Source organism: Microcaecilia unicolor, chromosome 2 (assembly GCF_901765095.1).
Source record: "Microcaecilia unicolor chromosome 2, aMicUni1.1, whole genome shotgun sequence".
NCBI classification, from domain to species: Eukaryota; Metazoa; Chordata; class Amphibia; order Gymnophiona; family Siphonopidae; genus Microcaecilia; species Microcaecilia unicolor.
Genome location: NC_044032.1, coordinates 478,397,364 through 478,413,502, shown reverse-complemented (window position 1 = coordinate 478,413,502; position 16,139 = coordinate 478,397,364). Strand labels below are relative to the sequence as shown.

At 43.1% G+C, this 16,139-nt stretch overlaps 1 protein-coding gene across 1 annotated transcript in view; it reads right to left on the bottom strand.

The window, feature by feature from the left end:
• POLR1A (RNA polymerase I subunit A) overlaps window positions 1–16,139 on the bottom strand; it is a 267,806-nt gene that overhangs the window by 108,683 nt on the left and 142,984 nt on the right. Inside the window, exons 22-26 of the mRNA XM_030191063.1 lie at window positions 14,660–14,825; window positions 12,322–12,543; window positions 9,277–9,491; window positions 7,723–7,890; window positions 1,197–1,332 (exon numbers count right to left, since the gene is read on the bottom strand). Coding sequence (XP_030046923.1) covers window positions 1,197–1,332; window positions 7,723–7,890; window positions 9,277–9,491; window positions 12,322–12,543; window positions 14,660–14,825 — 907 coding nt within the window. The remainder of the gene's footprint in view (window positions 1–1,196; window positions 1,333–7,722; window positions 7,891–9,276; window positions 9,492–12,321; window positions 12,544–14,659; window positions 14,826–16,139) is intronic.

The following is a 16,139-nucleotide window of genomic DNA, read 5'->3' as shown; positions in this document are numbered from 1 at the left end:
CCAAAGGGATGAACCATAATTTAATGCCCAACTCTCTTGCCCAACAGGAAAACTCATCAACAGATCTGACCAAGGTACGTTACAGCAAAAAACAAAGGCGAAGTATAACACACAAAAGATCACCTTTTAAATCAAGTGTAAATAATTGATCAAAAGACACAGTGGCATCAGATGTTTATAAAAAAAACAAAAAAAAAGCTACGAGATCTCTTATAGCGCTGAGCTAATCCAAATCAAAGCTTTATTGCTTGTCATCATTCAGTTGCTGTAGTGTCCTAGTGGTTAGTGCAGTGGGCTTTGATCCTGGTAAACTGGATTCAAATCCCACTGCAGTTCCTTAACTCTGGGCAAGTCACTTAACCCTCCATCGCCCCAGGTACAAAATAAGTACCTATATACAATATGTAAACCACTTTGATTGAAACCACAGAAAGGCAGTATATCAAGTCCCATCCCCACCACATAAATGTCCTCTCTGAGCCCATCTTTAGAAGCCCTGGTGGTCTAGTGGCCTCTATGGGGCAGGAGTGATCGTTGCTCCTGCCCATGCTGGCTCTCCAGTCAAAATGGCTGCTGCGACTTTCCACGGCAGGCATTTTGAGATTGGAGCCAAAAACAGGCAGGCGCAACTGGGGATTACTTCTGCCCATGCTAGCTCCAATCTCAAAATGGCTGCCAAGGGGCATCGCAGCAGCCATTTTAACTACGGAGCTGGCATGGGCAGGAGCAACTGGGGATTACTCCTGCCTCAAAGAGACCGCTAGACTACCAGGATTCTAAAGATAGGCTCATGGAGGGCTTTTGGGTGGTGGGAGGGTAGAGTTTGTGGTCAGGGCTGGGGGAGCAACTGTTTTGATTTTAGTTGAAACCGAGCAATTGAATTTCAACCACAGATTCGTTTTCAGCAGACACCAAAAATCCCCGTTTCAGCTGGCCTCTACTACAATGTAACCAATAAGAGGTAAGGCTGGGAAACGTAAAGAGAGAATTTTTTTTTCTTTTGCATCAAATAGGAGGGAGGGAAGGCGTATTGTGGGTGATTATTTTTGGCATCAAGTTGATAGGGAAAGGGGGCTGGGCAGATTTTTGTATCAGGTGGGAATACCTTTAGTTTTATTTTCACATTGCACATTTTCCCAAGGAATCTAGTTTCATGAAAATAGTTTAACAATGCATTATGTAAACACAATACTTACATCTGCCAAGCACACTCGAGTGAGCTGCTTCTTTAGCTTTTTCACCTTCTTGTGCGCTTTCTTTGTGTTCAGCACTGGAATGCTCATCATAGGAGTTTTTATATTAGCGCTGGCCACCATGAGGATTTCCCTCAGCCTTTAACAGAAAATCCATCTTATTTATTTGAACTGACTTATAAACTGCACATTCAGCAACAGTTGATCTAACCAGTTACCAAAAGGAACTTCAAAATAAAATAAACATTGAAACCCATCCCACCCGCTATGAGCATTCAAGTAGGAATACTCAGCAGGAACGGTCTCGTATGAAATAAGACCAGCTTTGATAAATTAATTAAACCAATAGCCAGTGTGTCCCTATTGCACTTTGGAAATTTAATTAATTTAGCACCAAATGAAAGTTTGATTTCTTCTTTTCCCTTTTAAAGTCGCTTTCCTAACGTTTTTCATCTAATAGCCATCCTACACGTCAGCCTGTCAATTTCAATTTTCTTTTCTCACATCACCTAATCATGTCTAATATTAAAATGAACCCTGGTGAGGAGACTAAGGGATCCTTTTACAAAGCAGCAATAAGCCCACTGCAAGCTTACCGCATGGCAATCCAGAACTACTGCTGGCCAAATGCAGGCACTGACAGTAGTTCCACCCCCAGTGCACGGCATTTCTGCCGCTAGCAGAAATATTTGAATCAGGCAGTGCTGTGTGCTGGCCGGTTACCACCAGATTAGAGTGGGAGCCCTTGCCGCCACCTCAATGGGTGGCGGTAAGTGCTCCCCCTGCGCATGGCCACATGGTAAGTGCAATCTTTACCGTATGGCCATTTCTTTTTTCAGTCTTTTTACCTGCTGCGGTAAAAAGGGCTTCAGCGCATGGCAACTACCGCAGCGCCCCCTTTTACCACAGCTCAGTAAAAGGGCCCTTAAGGCACTCATTTTAGAAGAACTATTCGCATTTGAGATATGCATAAACTGCACTTAAATGTTTCTCTTACATAAACATCTAAAGGGAGGGAGAACTTATCAACATGGGCTATCATTAAGACAAGTTCTTTTACCACAACTTGTGCTATTTTAGTTATTTATTTATTGCATTTGTATCCCACATTTTCCTACCTATTTGCAGGCTCAATGTGGCTTACAAAGTACCGTGATGGTGATTGCCAATTCCAGTAAGAGAAATACAGTGGTCAAGTGTTAATGATCATAGATGACAAGTATACAAGTATTCACGGAGAGAGCGAGTTAAGTTTTGTCCAGTTCTGGTAGTAGTTTCGATTGTGTTGGAGGGTTCAGGTGTTTAGGTTGGATCATTCTGGTATGCCTTTGTGAACAGGTTGGTATTCAGCGATTTCCGGAAGTTTGTTAGGTCGTGCATTGTTTTCATGACGTTTGGAAGTGCATTCCATATTTGTGTGCTTATATAAGAGAAGCTGGATGCACAGGTTGTTTTATATTTTAGTCCTTTGCAGCTGAGGTAGTGGAGATTTAGATATGTGCGTGCTGACCTTTTTGTGTTTCTGGTTGGTAGGTCTATAAGGTCTGCCATGTAGACTGGGGCCTCGACAGTGAATGATTTTATGAACCAGGGTGCAGATTTTGAACGCAATTCGCTCTTTGATTGGGAGCCAATGTAGTTTTTCTCGTAAGGGCTTGTCACTTTCGTATTTCGTTTTGCCAAATATGAGTCTGGCTGCGGTGTTTTGGGCAGTTTGGAGTTTCTTCATGATTTGCTCTTTGCATCCAGCATAAATTGCATTGCAGTAGTCTAGGTGACTCAGAACCATTGATTGTACAAGGCTGCAGAATATTTCCCTTGGGAAGAAAGGTTTTACTCGCTTAAGTTTCCACATTGAGTGAAACATTTTCTTTGTTGTATTTTTCACTTGGCTCTCTAAAGTGAGATTTTGGTCGATTGTCACTCCAAGAATTTTCAGGCTGTCTGAAACAAGAAGGGTGTAGTCTGGGGTGTTTGTATGTGTGGGTTTTTTCGTGTTGTGTGGTGATGAGAGGATGAGGCAGTGTGTTTTTTTTCTGCGTTGAGTTTTAATTGAAATGTATCTGCCCATGATTGGGAGGCTAAGTTTGATTTCGTTTGTGATTTCTGTTAGGTCACGTTTAAACGGGATGTATATCGTGACATCATCTGCGTAGATGTTGGGGTTGAAGCCTTGGTTGGATAGAGATTTGGCTAGTGGGGTCATCATTAGGTTGAAAAGGGTCGGTGATAGCGGTGATCCTTGGGGTACTCCTCATTCTGGTTTCCATGGTAGTGATGTGTTCGAGTTTGCTATCACTTGATATGTTCTTGTGGTTAGGAAGCCACTGATCCAACTGAGTACGCTTCCACTGATCCTGAAGTATTCTAGTATGTTTAGTAATATTTTATGGTTAACCATGTCAAACGCATTCGACATGTCAAATTGAAGGAGAAGTACACTTTTGCCAGCTGCAATTTCTTGTTTGAATTTGGTTAGGAGAATGATTAGTACTGTTTCAGTGCTGTGGTTTGAGCGGAATCCTGATTGCGATTCGTATAATATTGAGAATTTGTTCAGGTAGTAAGTTACTAGGTTACCATGCTTTCCATTAGTTTGACTACCAGAGGGATAGATGCTACTGGGGGGTAGTTGGTAATATCATTTGCTTTTTTTCTTTGAGTCTTTAGGTATTGGGGTGAGTAGTATAGTGGCTTTGTCCTTAGGAAAGAGTCCATGTTGTAGCAAGTAGTTTAGGTGTGAGGTGAGGTTTGCTATGAAGCGTTGCGGGGCGGATTTTATTAGGTTATTGGGACATATGTCCAGTTTACAGTGGGATTTGGCAAACCTGTTAATAGCTTGGGTGGCTGTTTCAGCGATGAAGAGTGCAAAGTTTGTCCAGATTCAGTCTGCTGGGTACTCACATAGGATTGGGTCCAGACAGTCAGTGAATTTTTCGATGTCACTGGTGTTCTGTGGTAGCGTATTGCATAGGTTTACAATTTTCTCATTAAAGTACTTGGCAAGTTTGTCTGCCGATGGAGTGTCTGTGTTGGTTGTGGTAACCGGTGTGGTATCTAGTAATCTGTTGACGAGTTGGTAAAGTTTATCGGTGTCATTGTAGTCTGGCCATATTTTGGTTTTGTAATAAGACCTTTTGGTTTGCCTTATTGCATACTTGTATTTCCTTTGCATTTGTTTCCATGCGTTGCGTGTGTGTTCATCCTTTATTTTTATCCATGCTCGTTCAAGCCTCCTAACTTGTGTTTTTAGTTTTTTCAGTTCTTCGTTATACCATGGTATCGAGTTGTGTCTTCGTGAGGTTCTTGTTTGTAGTGGTGCTATTTCGTCTAATATGCTTTTGCATCTGTTGTCCCAATCTAGGAGATAGTGTATCGAGTCCGTTTGTGTTATCCATTCATTCTTGTAAATCTGTTGCCAAAATATTAACTGGTCTACTTGGCCTCTTGTGGTGTAGGTTATGCATTCTTGTTTATGGTTAGAGCCTTTTTTTCGCCATTGTAGGGATAGGTTTAATTTGTGGTGGCCAGACCATGGTATACTTGGACCATTTTGTGTCTGATAATATTAGGTTCTGGTCTGTAGATAGTTTGTATGTGATGAGGTCGAGTGTGTGCCCTCTGACATGGGTTGCTTGCATATTTGGCCAATTAAGGCCCAATAGTTGAAGGAATTCCTTGCATTCTCGTGCATTAGTGGAGTTTGGGTCTTCTAGGTGTAAGTTTATGTCCCCTAATATAATTATATTGGAGTTAGATACACAGGTGTTTGATATGAAATCCATGAGGTGTGATTGGCATTCATGCCAGTTACCTGGTGGTCTGTAAAACAAGACACAGTTAAGGTGGTCAAGCAAGGTTGTATTGTGGACTCTGACTGCGGCGACTTCAAGTTGGGGTGTTATGGACTCGGCTATGATTGCTACGGTGAAGTGGGATCTATGGATTAGTGCTATGCCTCCGCCTCATTTTTCCTTTCTGGTCCAGTGAGTGATTTTGTAACCTGGGGGGCATAGATCTAGGATTATGGGGTCCTTTTGATCGTGAATCCAGGTTTCACTGGTGAATAGTAGGTCTAAGTTTTCTGATGTGATCCAGTCTGTTATTGTTGTTGCTTTGTTAACTACTGATCTGGCTTTTATGTATCCCACTTGAATTATTTGGTAAGGGTCATTTAAGTTCGAGTTTATGTTGATTTTTGTTAGTTGTCTATTCTCCTGTAGTGTGGGTTTGTTGTGTCCTTTCTTTCCTTTGTGCTGATTGTGTCCGTGTATTGGAGATCTTCCATTGTTTTAGTTGTTGTTAGTTTGGTGAGATGTGTTGTGTCTGGACAATCTACTGAAGTTGAGTATTGTGGGTATGATGTTGGTCTCTGTAAGGGGGGTGGTTAGCGTATGGTGGATTAGGGATAGGGAGTAGATTATTAGGAACAGATTGGTGGTATTCATTGTGGTGCTGGTTCGTTTTGGGCTGATGGTGAGTGGGTTGAATGATTGAAAATAACTAGTTTACCCACAGTTAGATGTGTGGATATTTTTTCCCTGGTTCTGATATTTAAAGTTGTTTCAGTATTTGGGGGTAGAAGTCTGATGAAGAAGTGGGTTTTCAGTGTGGCAGAAGGCAGTCCAGAAGTGAATTGCGGTTTTGTTCCGGTGGTGGGGAAGCAAACTGGATGGCATGAGTTGCCCTTGCTCCCGCAGCTGGGCTATACATGGCTCGTCCGTTGCGGTGCTGTAATACTCCAGGGTCCTGCGTGTGGTCTAAACCCCGATCCCTGAGATCTTGGTGAAGAGTGGTCCATTTACTGCAGCTCCGTCAAGGGGGGCGAGGGCGAGCCGCTCCTTGCATGAGCATCCGGTTTGCTGCGAGGAAGCAGTTCCGCCCTTGTCCGATCGGTTCGCTCCTCAATGGCGTGGCTCCCGCGACTCCGCCATTATCCACCCCACTAGGCTGCTCTCTCCATCACCACTGTGGCAAACACGGCCCCTCGGCTTCGGCTCGCCTCATGACTCCAATAACCAGCGGGGGTCACTGTCGCCTCTACTGCCGTGAGCACTGCCCTCACGGCACCACGCTCCCAGCCGGGTGTTCATTCCCTGTTGGGTTCATCTTAACTGTGGTTGTAATCTGCCTTGGGAAGCGGTCGCTGCAGGGTGGGTACTGGCCTCTCTCTGTGCGACCACCACGATCAGCGAGGGCTCGCAGTGTCGGCCACGGATCGGGATCGCTGTCGGAGTTACACTTCGGGGCAGACTTCCACTTCGTGGTGCTCCTCTCTCCACCGCTCCACCCAGTCGGCGGGTGATCAGCTGCTCGGCGTGTGCTTCTCTCTCCACCGTTCCGATTCAATCGGTGGACAATCAGCTGTTCGGCTGCACATTGCTCGTCACGGAGTGTGCACAGGGGGCTACCTCCAGCCTTTGATGCCAGGTCAGAGGTGCACCCTCCAACTGGGAGCCGGTGGAAGTCTGGATTGGGCGGGCAGTACGGCCACGAGGTGGTCGAGAGCCGCGTCTCAGTACTGAAGACACCTAGTTACTAAAACCCAAGTTAATAGTAAAAGAATACATCTTAAAGGTAGGCCATGTTGATATCTTCCTTCCTAAATCCCCATTTTTCAAAGTCAGAATATGCACATTTCAAACCCAAGGGCATGCAAATAGCAAGGGAGTGTGGTCTGGGCATGTTTTGGGCAGGGCAAAAGCATGGAAAGTTAATAGACATTTATTCCCATTTCAGAAGGGGAATAAACGATGTCTCAACAGATCGACATCAGGATTTACACTTGCTACTGAGCATGTTTCAGATTTGGCTAACTGCTCCTATTGGTCAGCACTCCACTGGAGGGATTAGGGGAGGTTGCCCCATTAATATTCCAATGGTTTTCGTTACCCCTCTCCCCCCGGGATAACGGTTTCTGTGATAGAACTGGGAAAATATAGGTTTATGAAATGGCATTTATGTGCCAGCAAGAACAAGTTTTTGTGCTAGTTTTTTTACCCAAAGAAATGTTCAACCTTTTTTTCCTAACATGGATGTTTATGTTGCCTGCACTTGGCATATAAACGTCCCTTTCTTCTATATTTTAGAACATCCTCTACATCAGCAGATTTTGTTCTATAATACTAGAAATACTAGTGAAACGTAAATATCCGCACCTGGATGTCTCAATTCTAACTTCTATGCCTTAAGTAAAATGGGGCTATAAGTTCCAGCTTCCTTCTCAGCTAATTCCAATGCTGTTCTCTGACTAGCCACTAGGCGTCACTTCAACAACTACATGTAGTTCTTTGTCTCTTCCCTCCCCTAGGGCTAAAGCTGCAACTACATTTTAGCAGATGCCTAGCCCAGGAATCCAAACAAAGCACCCAGAATAGCAGGAAAGAGCAGAGTACCAATCATGAGGTCAGCTAGTCACCTCCTAAAGGCTTTCTTTCCAATTGACATGTATAGTAAAGCCCAGATGCCTGAGCTGGGAGACTAGGCTGAATTCACTATTGTGGCAGTACAGAAAATATAAAGGTCTTACCTTGGAATACCCAATGTGACATTCATTTCCCCTCTGCCAGCAAAATGAAAAGTGTTTAGCGTCATCTGTGTGGAGGGTTCACCGATACTCTGAGCAGCCAAGAGCCCAACCGCTTCCCCTGGGTCACAAAGAGACCGCTGCCACTTTAAATGAAGCAGTGTCTTCAACCTTCAATACACAAACACATTATTTTGCACTTGGAATTTCAAACCAAATTCACACATATAGTTAGTAAATAATGAAGTTAATGTGAGACATGTATGCCAATACTGACCGCCAAAAAATTGCTGCGGAATAATCAAACTAATGAGCATGAAAATTACTGCCACCCGATGATGTCAACTTTCCTGTCAGTGCCTGAGTGGTGACTGGCTCAGGCACTGTTAGAAAGGTTGATATTAAAAAAACAAAACCAACAAACCCATAAGCATACCACATGGCATACATCAGCTCCTTACACCCAACTTTAAAATCTTCCAGCACCTCCTTCCCCCCCCCCCCCCCAAACATACCCCTGTTGTCTAGAAGCACCCACCCCACCCCCCTCCTGACACAACCCCTTTCCCCCTAATAGTAAAAAAGTTCCCTGGTGGTCTAGCAAGAGCCCAACCAACTCCTGACCCCCATACCTTGCTCGTAGCAGGAGCAATGCCTACTTATTCTTGCCTTTGGGTGTCATCATCTGCAAAATGGTAGTGCCCCACCCCACATGGTGTATGCTGGGGATTCACCGAGCAGGGCCTGCCTACCACATAAGGGAATTTCTTCCTTATATGGTAGACACGTCTCACCCGATGCACCTGCCTCGTGTGATGTTTGGGAGTGGGTGGGCCCACTAGACCACCAAAGCATTTATTTTTTTGGCTGGGGGAGGGGGGGAGAAACCACTAGATCACCAGGGAATTTACTTTTTATATTAAGAGAAGAGGGGTCAGTGGGGAGGGGGCCATTAGACCACCAGGGAGGTTGGAAAGTAGTCGGGAGGGGTGGGGGCCGACTACACTATCAGGTGGGAATTTTTAAGTTGGGGATGGGGGAAGGGTATTTGGGTAGAGTCAGGTTGGGAAGAGGGAGTGAGGCTGGGGCCGGTGCACAAAGCAGTCCAGGGCGAGTAGATGGGTTGGAGGGAGAGAGAAAGGGTGCCGCTAAACACCCACTCCTCTCACCTAACCCTTTTACACTGCCCCGGACCTGGTGAAAAGTTGCTCACGTTAAAAGCGCATGAGAAACTTTTATTTTTTAGGGGGGGAGCATAGCCAGGGAATACAAAGTGATAGCATTAACATGCATTTAAATGCATTTTAATGTGGACAGCAGTAATGGTTTCCACACATTTATACTTGCGCTGAAACCATTTGAGCATTGCTTGGCCAATAAAACCCGCAGTAAAACCAGGTTAAAGTCGCACTAATGCTTGGTGCATCGGCCCCTTTGGTAGCCCCCCTCTGCGCAGACACCATTCTATTTATATCCTTTTGGAGATGCAGCCTCCAAAACAGATGTAAAATATACAAATAGTAAGCAAGTAATAAATGAAAAAGAGAACACTATTACCTATCTAAAGTCAGCTCCGATCTTTGGTACTCTTGGCTGTCCTGGGTTTCCCATTCTTCAATGTAATTGTCCACCTTGTTTTCAAACGTTTCTGACACTGAACCAAAGAAAATATCTGGACGGTAGATAGCCAGGCATGGGTCTGGAAAGCGAGCACTTTTCCTTCGATATTTGTTCTCAGTCTTCTCATCCACAGAGTACCACCTTTCCAACAACTGTGAGCAACATTAGATTGCAAAAAAATTATGCCTCCGATAGGGTTGAACACACTGAAATCAGCATGTCATTACGAGTAAATAACAGTAAATGGAAACATATGTGGAAAATTTAGGTAGCCGCTTAAAACAGAGATTCATGTTTTGCTGTCTCTTAATTTAACTAGAGCCGGACACATCTGTGGGCCCTTTCCACAGACCTCCATTTACTTTACTCAATGCCCTCCAAGGGAATCTTCATTTATAGCCTTTCTCCCATACTTCACTTCTCCAGAAATAATATGAAAACTGCTGGACACAATTCTGGGTGCAATGAGCAAGTGTGTGGACTGTGGAAGCAGATGGTTTAAGGGAAGTGGCCCAAGTACATAGACCAGTGGGCTGAGAACATGGTATAGAATGAGACAGGGACAAAATTTATCCCTGTCCCATCCCCGCTGGCCCTGTCTTCATCTGCAGAAGGCTTGAACACTTATGATTTTATATTTTAAAACTTTTTATTACAGTATAAAAAGTAACATATCCTGTGCAACTATTTATAAATCACGAACAGAAAACAATAATAATGCGCAACTATAATAATCCCCCACCACCACCCTCTACCCTTCCAACCCCAATAACAGCTGACTTCCACTACCCCCAGGAACCCTAATTCACTCTGTTAAAATGTCCATGGGTACAAAATATAACCTGTTCTGTATGCCCTAATGGGGGAGAAAAATGCCCCATGAAGCAACGTTATGATTTTTTAATCTTGTGGAGGAACAACAAGTCACCAACAATCTCAGGATTCAGCCTAGTTCTCCCATCTTCCACAGTCCTTCCTGCAAAAGATGATGCCTTCTCAGATGTGCTACTAGCAGAATTGCACAGGATCCCCGTGCAAATTTGCAGTTGTGGCCAGCACTTCTGCTTGTTTTTCCAAAACATGAAAAGATTATCATATGCAACAATCAAACCTAAATAAAAACTGTCCAATTCATTAACAGCCTTCAAAGAAGAGAATGAAATGGGGACAAAATCTGTCCCTGTGTCATTCTCTAGAACAAAGCTACTACTACTACTTATCGTTTCTATAGCGCTACTAGACGTACGCAGCTGTACACTTACATAAAGAGAGAGTCCCTGCTCGATAGAGCTTACAATCTAATTAGGATAGACAAACAGGACAAATAAGAGATAAGGGAATATTAAAGTGAGGATGATAAAATAAGGGTTCTGAACAAGTGAGTAAGGGTTAAGAGTTAAAAGCAGAATCAAAAAGGTGGGCTTTTAGCTTAGATTTGAAGACGGCCAGAGATGGAGCTTGACATACCGGCTCAGGAAGTCTATTCTAGGCATATAGTGCAGCAAGATAAAAGGAACGGAGTCTGGAGTTAGCGGTAGAGGAGAAGGGTGCAGATAAGTATGGCAAGTTAAGCCAGTTATTTTCTCTGGTACAAACCAGAGATGCTATGGATGGACTGCTCCATAGTGAGACTGAAGATCAAAAGAACGAGATAGACACATCGTATAAATTTATAAAAATTTAAGTGTCAGAAAGACTTCACAAAGGGAAGAAGCAACATAAAACAGTACTTAGCTTTCTCTGGTGTCTCTGAAAAGGATATAGACAGACTGGAGGCAGCATTAGGCCAGTTTTCAAAGGAATCTATGTAACTAAATAGTTACCTGGGTAAATTCTCTGGGCTGAAATCTGTTCTCTGCTTAGTAGGTATATGGGTACATTTGTACCAGTTGACTTCAACCCAAATTTATGTGGGAAAGACACAGAAACAGAGGGGGAAATGCACACTCATTTTCCCTCTCTTAAGACACACACGCACACACTTGTGACACTGTGCTGCTCAAGTGCTCACTCAGTCAGTGCCCTTCAGCATCAGCTCTGCCCATCATCACAAAGTTCTTGCAGTTGCTGCCAGCTCTGTCTCAGCTTGCACAGTCAACTCACACATTATCCCCACGCCTATTCCATTCCTATCCCTTCTTAACCTACCGTCCACGACACTCATTAACCCCACTGGCTCCGACTAAAATTCCATGGTCAGTCCAGTGCTCCTTACAGACCTCATTGCCTCACCTCACCTGTACAGTACAGAACTTACCCCAGCTCTCCCCTCCCTTCCTGTAGCTAGAGTTGCCTTTTAGTAACTCCCACTTGCTGGATCCTACCCACAATATCTGCTCCTAGATTAAGATTGCTCCTCTTACAAGCATACTATCACAAGCCTATATGAAGGGCAACAGCGCCCAGCCCTGGCTTACGCCCCTAATAAGAGGCATCATCACAACATTTCCATAGTAATGCTAAGAATTGTAAATTTTATATGGCACCCTGACATGGTATAATACACACTACAAAGTACATCTAGATTAATGTAAAACAAAATCAGAAGCAGTTATGCTGCCTTAACCCTGGCTACATACACACCATTAACCAAAGAGCAAAACCTCCGAAAATTATAAAAGGAACAATAAAGCCATGTTTTGCCCAAAGGCTGTATTAGGGGTGAAGTATACTAAAAACTGTAACTAGATGTTCAAATTTCCAAGTTCATATACATTTTTTTTCAATAAATCTACTACCTTTCTCAGGAACTTATTTACTTCAATATCTTCTTTCAGTTCAAACATACACTCCAATATAAAAGCTAACTGGCAGTCTCAAAATAACAAGCTCAGCAAGTACATTTATTGAAACAACAGTATAAGAAGTTTTTTTTTTTTTTAAAATAAAATAGTTTCTTTATAATTTTGCAGGTTCTGCTCTTTGTTCTATATTGTGTGCAGGCTAGCCTCTCTTGTTTTACCACTACATACACAATATTACCTGCTTGGTTGCAAGGTCTCTGCCATTAATAAGGTCTCCTGTTTGGCTCAGTGCATTTTCTCTTGCTTTTTTTTTCTGAGAGAAGAGCAGGAAGGCTCCCTGTCTCTGTGATGTGGTGGGATGCTTGGCTTTCCACTTTTTGAGGACTTGGAAGTGTTTTGTCACCTGTTCAGGATTCATCCTTGCCAAAACGTCATTTAAGTTCTTTGACTCCTTTATCACCTGACAAACAGAATCGAAGCAGAATATTCCCAGTGAGTCAGAGGTCTTTAGAATCCAAAACACAGATCCACACATTCCTAAGCTTATTTTAGTAATAAAAACATAAAAATCAAAGAACTGTAAGAGTGCCAATATTCAATAGAAACTACCTCCAAAAACACTCTATATTATATCTTTAGACTGGGCACTTCGGGATCAAATGTATAAATAAACTTTAATAAATAAAATAAGCCTCAAAAGCCCAGGGTACCAACATCTTAGGACACCACTGTATTGGCTAACATCATAGGCTCCACCAACCTCCGAAAAAAACAACAGAGTAAACACTTCCAAGAGCAATATAATTGGAAGAAAACCTCTGTAGGTAAAAAACGAGAGGAAGGATGTCAATTTTTAACAATATCTTCACCAAAGTGCTCAGATCTAAATTCTTCTATCGCTAAGGATGTAAACAACTCAATTACAAAACTTCTGACCGTCCAGTCATCCCACGTTGTTAATCAAACATGCAGGCAAACAATGCTGTAAAGATCTACGATCATTTGATGGACCATGTTAAAAATTGACATCCTTCCTCTCGTTTTTTATCTGCAGAGGTTGTCTTCCAATTATATTGCTCTTGGAAGTGTTTTTGGAGGTAATATAAACATAAACCATGTGTGTCTATCCTGTATAAGTCTATACATAATACAAAAATATATGTGGCTATGTTCTAAGAATGCATTTACTATTGGGAATATTCTGCTATTATCTTCAGCTTAGGAATTGCATTAGTCAAAGTCTTGCATTTTTGTTCGGTTTTCAGAAAAAAAAATCCATTTTGTCTTCAACTAAGAGCAATTTAATTCACCCTAATCACCATTTTTTTTCCTTCATATTGATTTTCTACCACTGAGCTCAATGGTCGTCCATATTTGCTATATACATAGCAGTAGACAACTTCTTTAGTTCTTGGGAAAGAAAAAGATAGTAAGTCATTCAAAAGTTATGCTTGTGTCACTTTCTAGGACATCATCTACCCCTCAAAGATCTAGATGTCAAATCAATGGCTTCCACCAATAAAATATCATTTCAACCAAAAATCAAATTATCAGATATAATGATATCTTTTTTTCACCTAAACAAAGATAAAGTCTTACTAAACAATAATTACTCAACAATGATGTTTTACTGTTCAGGCCTTGACCTCCTACAAAGTTTTGCAAAGAAAGCCAAACTACCCAACCAGAACAGCCAAGTTGATTTATGCAGCACAAAAGCACATGCTGATCACAGGAGTTTCGTCCATAATGACAACCCTTGGTTTAGCATACAAATCACAGCCAGTGTTTGGCAGCTCAGGGAATATGTGTCTGCAGGTATGTGCACTGAGCAGTGACAAGGATACTCAGCAATGCCATTTCCCCAAGTACCATCGGCATGTTGCCATCATTCATAGTGTGTGTGGGGACTGTGTGTCACACACCCACTGACTACAGAAAGGAAGCAGAAGTGACAGTCCAGGTCACAAGAGAACAGAAATATCATGAAGTATTTTGCTGTAGAGCAGCCTTAATTAAATCCAAGTTGGCCTGATGCAAAGTACTTGGTTTACCAAAGCTCTTGGGAGAGTCTATGGAAAATTGCTCTATCTAAGCCCAGTATGGTAAAAAAGACAGCTTGGCTGGGTCTCAAGAAAATAAGATCAATGTTAAAATACTTAGGTCAGTGCCAAAAACCTAGCACATAATATTCTGAGCTATCATGCAGAAGACCTTGTGGTTAGTCATTACAAAGATTAATAATCAGCTCCCTGAACAAGGATTAGAGTGCATTACAAGTAACGCTTGAGCTTTCTGGGTAAATTAAGTACCACGCAGCACCTAGTGGAGTCAGCTGTGAATAAAGCAATGCTCTACTTGATTGATAAAATGTTTCTGCAGGATGTATGCTGCAGTTTTGTAAGAAAACCTGTAAGATGGAGCTCTGTAGAGTGATGAAGATGTCCACAGCATCAAGATACATGAAAACTACCATGAAAGCAATTGCATTGTCCCACTGGCAAATTTCAAGTCAGAAAGCAGTTTAACGAAGATTTATTATCATCAGCATTTCAAGGTTTTTCTAAGCACTGCACCTCATAGTTATCAGCAATAAACGGGAATTGTTTAGACTGCAAAAACTGTGTCTTCGGGATGTCGAGGCCATCTTCCCCATAGAGAAACTGAATGACGCTTCCGTCACTGTCTCGCACTGTGAGGTCATACTGTACCACCAGCCCTTCTAAGTGTTTTATGATGCACCTAGAAGAAAAACAGGCATTCAGTGCTTACAGATCAACAGTAAATTCTCTAGACTACAGAGCAGAAAGTCAATTCACGTGTGCCATGTTCCTTTATTTATTTATTTGGATTTATTTACCGCCTTTTTGAAGGAATTCACTCAAAGTGGTGTACAGTAAGATTAGATCAAACATGAACAATAGACAATTACAGCAGTAAAAATATTCAAATAATACAAAGTATGGCGTGGAGGGGCATAATCGAACGGAAACGCCTATCTCCATGGGCGTTTATCTCCGAGAACGGGTCCGTGAAGGGGCGGGCCAAAAAAATGGACATTTTTGAGCTGGGCGTTTCTTTTTTTTAGCGATAATGGAAACTAAAAACGCCCAGCTCAAAAACGTCCTAATCCGAGCCATTTGGTCGTGGGAGGGGCCACGATTCGTAGTACACTCACCCCCCTGATATGCCAGGACACCAACTGGGCACCCCAGGTCAGTGCGGTGGACTTCAGAAAAAGCTCCCACATGCATAGCTCCCTTACCATGGGTGCTGAGCTCCTATCCCCCCTCCCCCAAAACCCACTACCCACAAATGTACAACACTACCATAGCTCTTAGGGGTGAAGGGGGCACCTACATGTGGGTACAGTGGGTTTTGGAGGCCTCCCATTTACCAGCACAAGTGTTACAGGTGGGGGGGGGGGGATGGGCCTGGGTCCACCTGGCTGAAGTGCACTGCGGTACCCACTAAAAGTGCTCCAGGGACCTGCATACACGCAGGCCTCTAGGACTTGTTACTGCTGTATAACATTGGCACACCAGTTTACACCTGAAGACTAATCTCTCCAAAAACGTCCTTTATTGGAATAAGCACGCTTACTCACAGTTAACTGCAGATCAGAGGTTGTGCCCCACCACTGGCAACGAGTCTCCCTGGTAGTGAGATTAGCAGGTCAGAGCTGGCAGAATGTTGTACAATGCCCTCTTTCAGCCACATTCAAGGTAAGAACTAAGTTCTCTAACGTGGCTAACACATGGAAGGGATCTAAAACTGGCTTACAAAAATGGCCACTACCTCATGGACTACCGGAAACACAACAGGGCACACTCTGACCCAGTAGGCAGGGGGAAAAGCACCATGGGAGAAGAGCCTACCAACTACCAACATCGTGAGACTGTAACAGAAGCTAATGAAATCACGGAGCCCAATACCCTACACCCACCACAATGCAATGCTGATGTGACCCTGTAGTGCACCCGAGAGCCACATCTGACCCAGGGAAAGGCTGTGACAGGATCGAACATATTCGGCTGTCATGGAGGTGGGTACGGC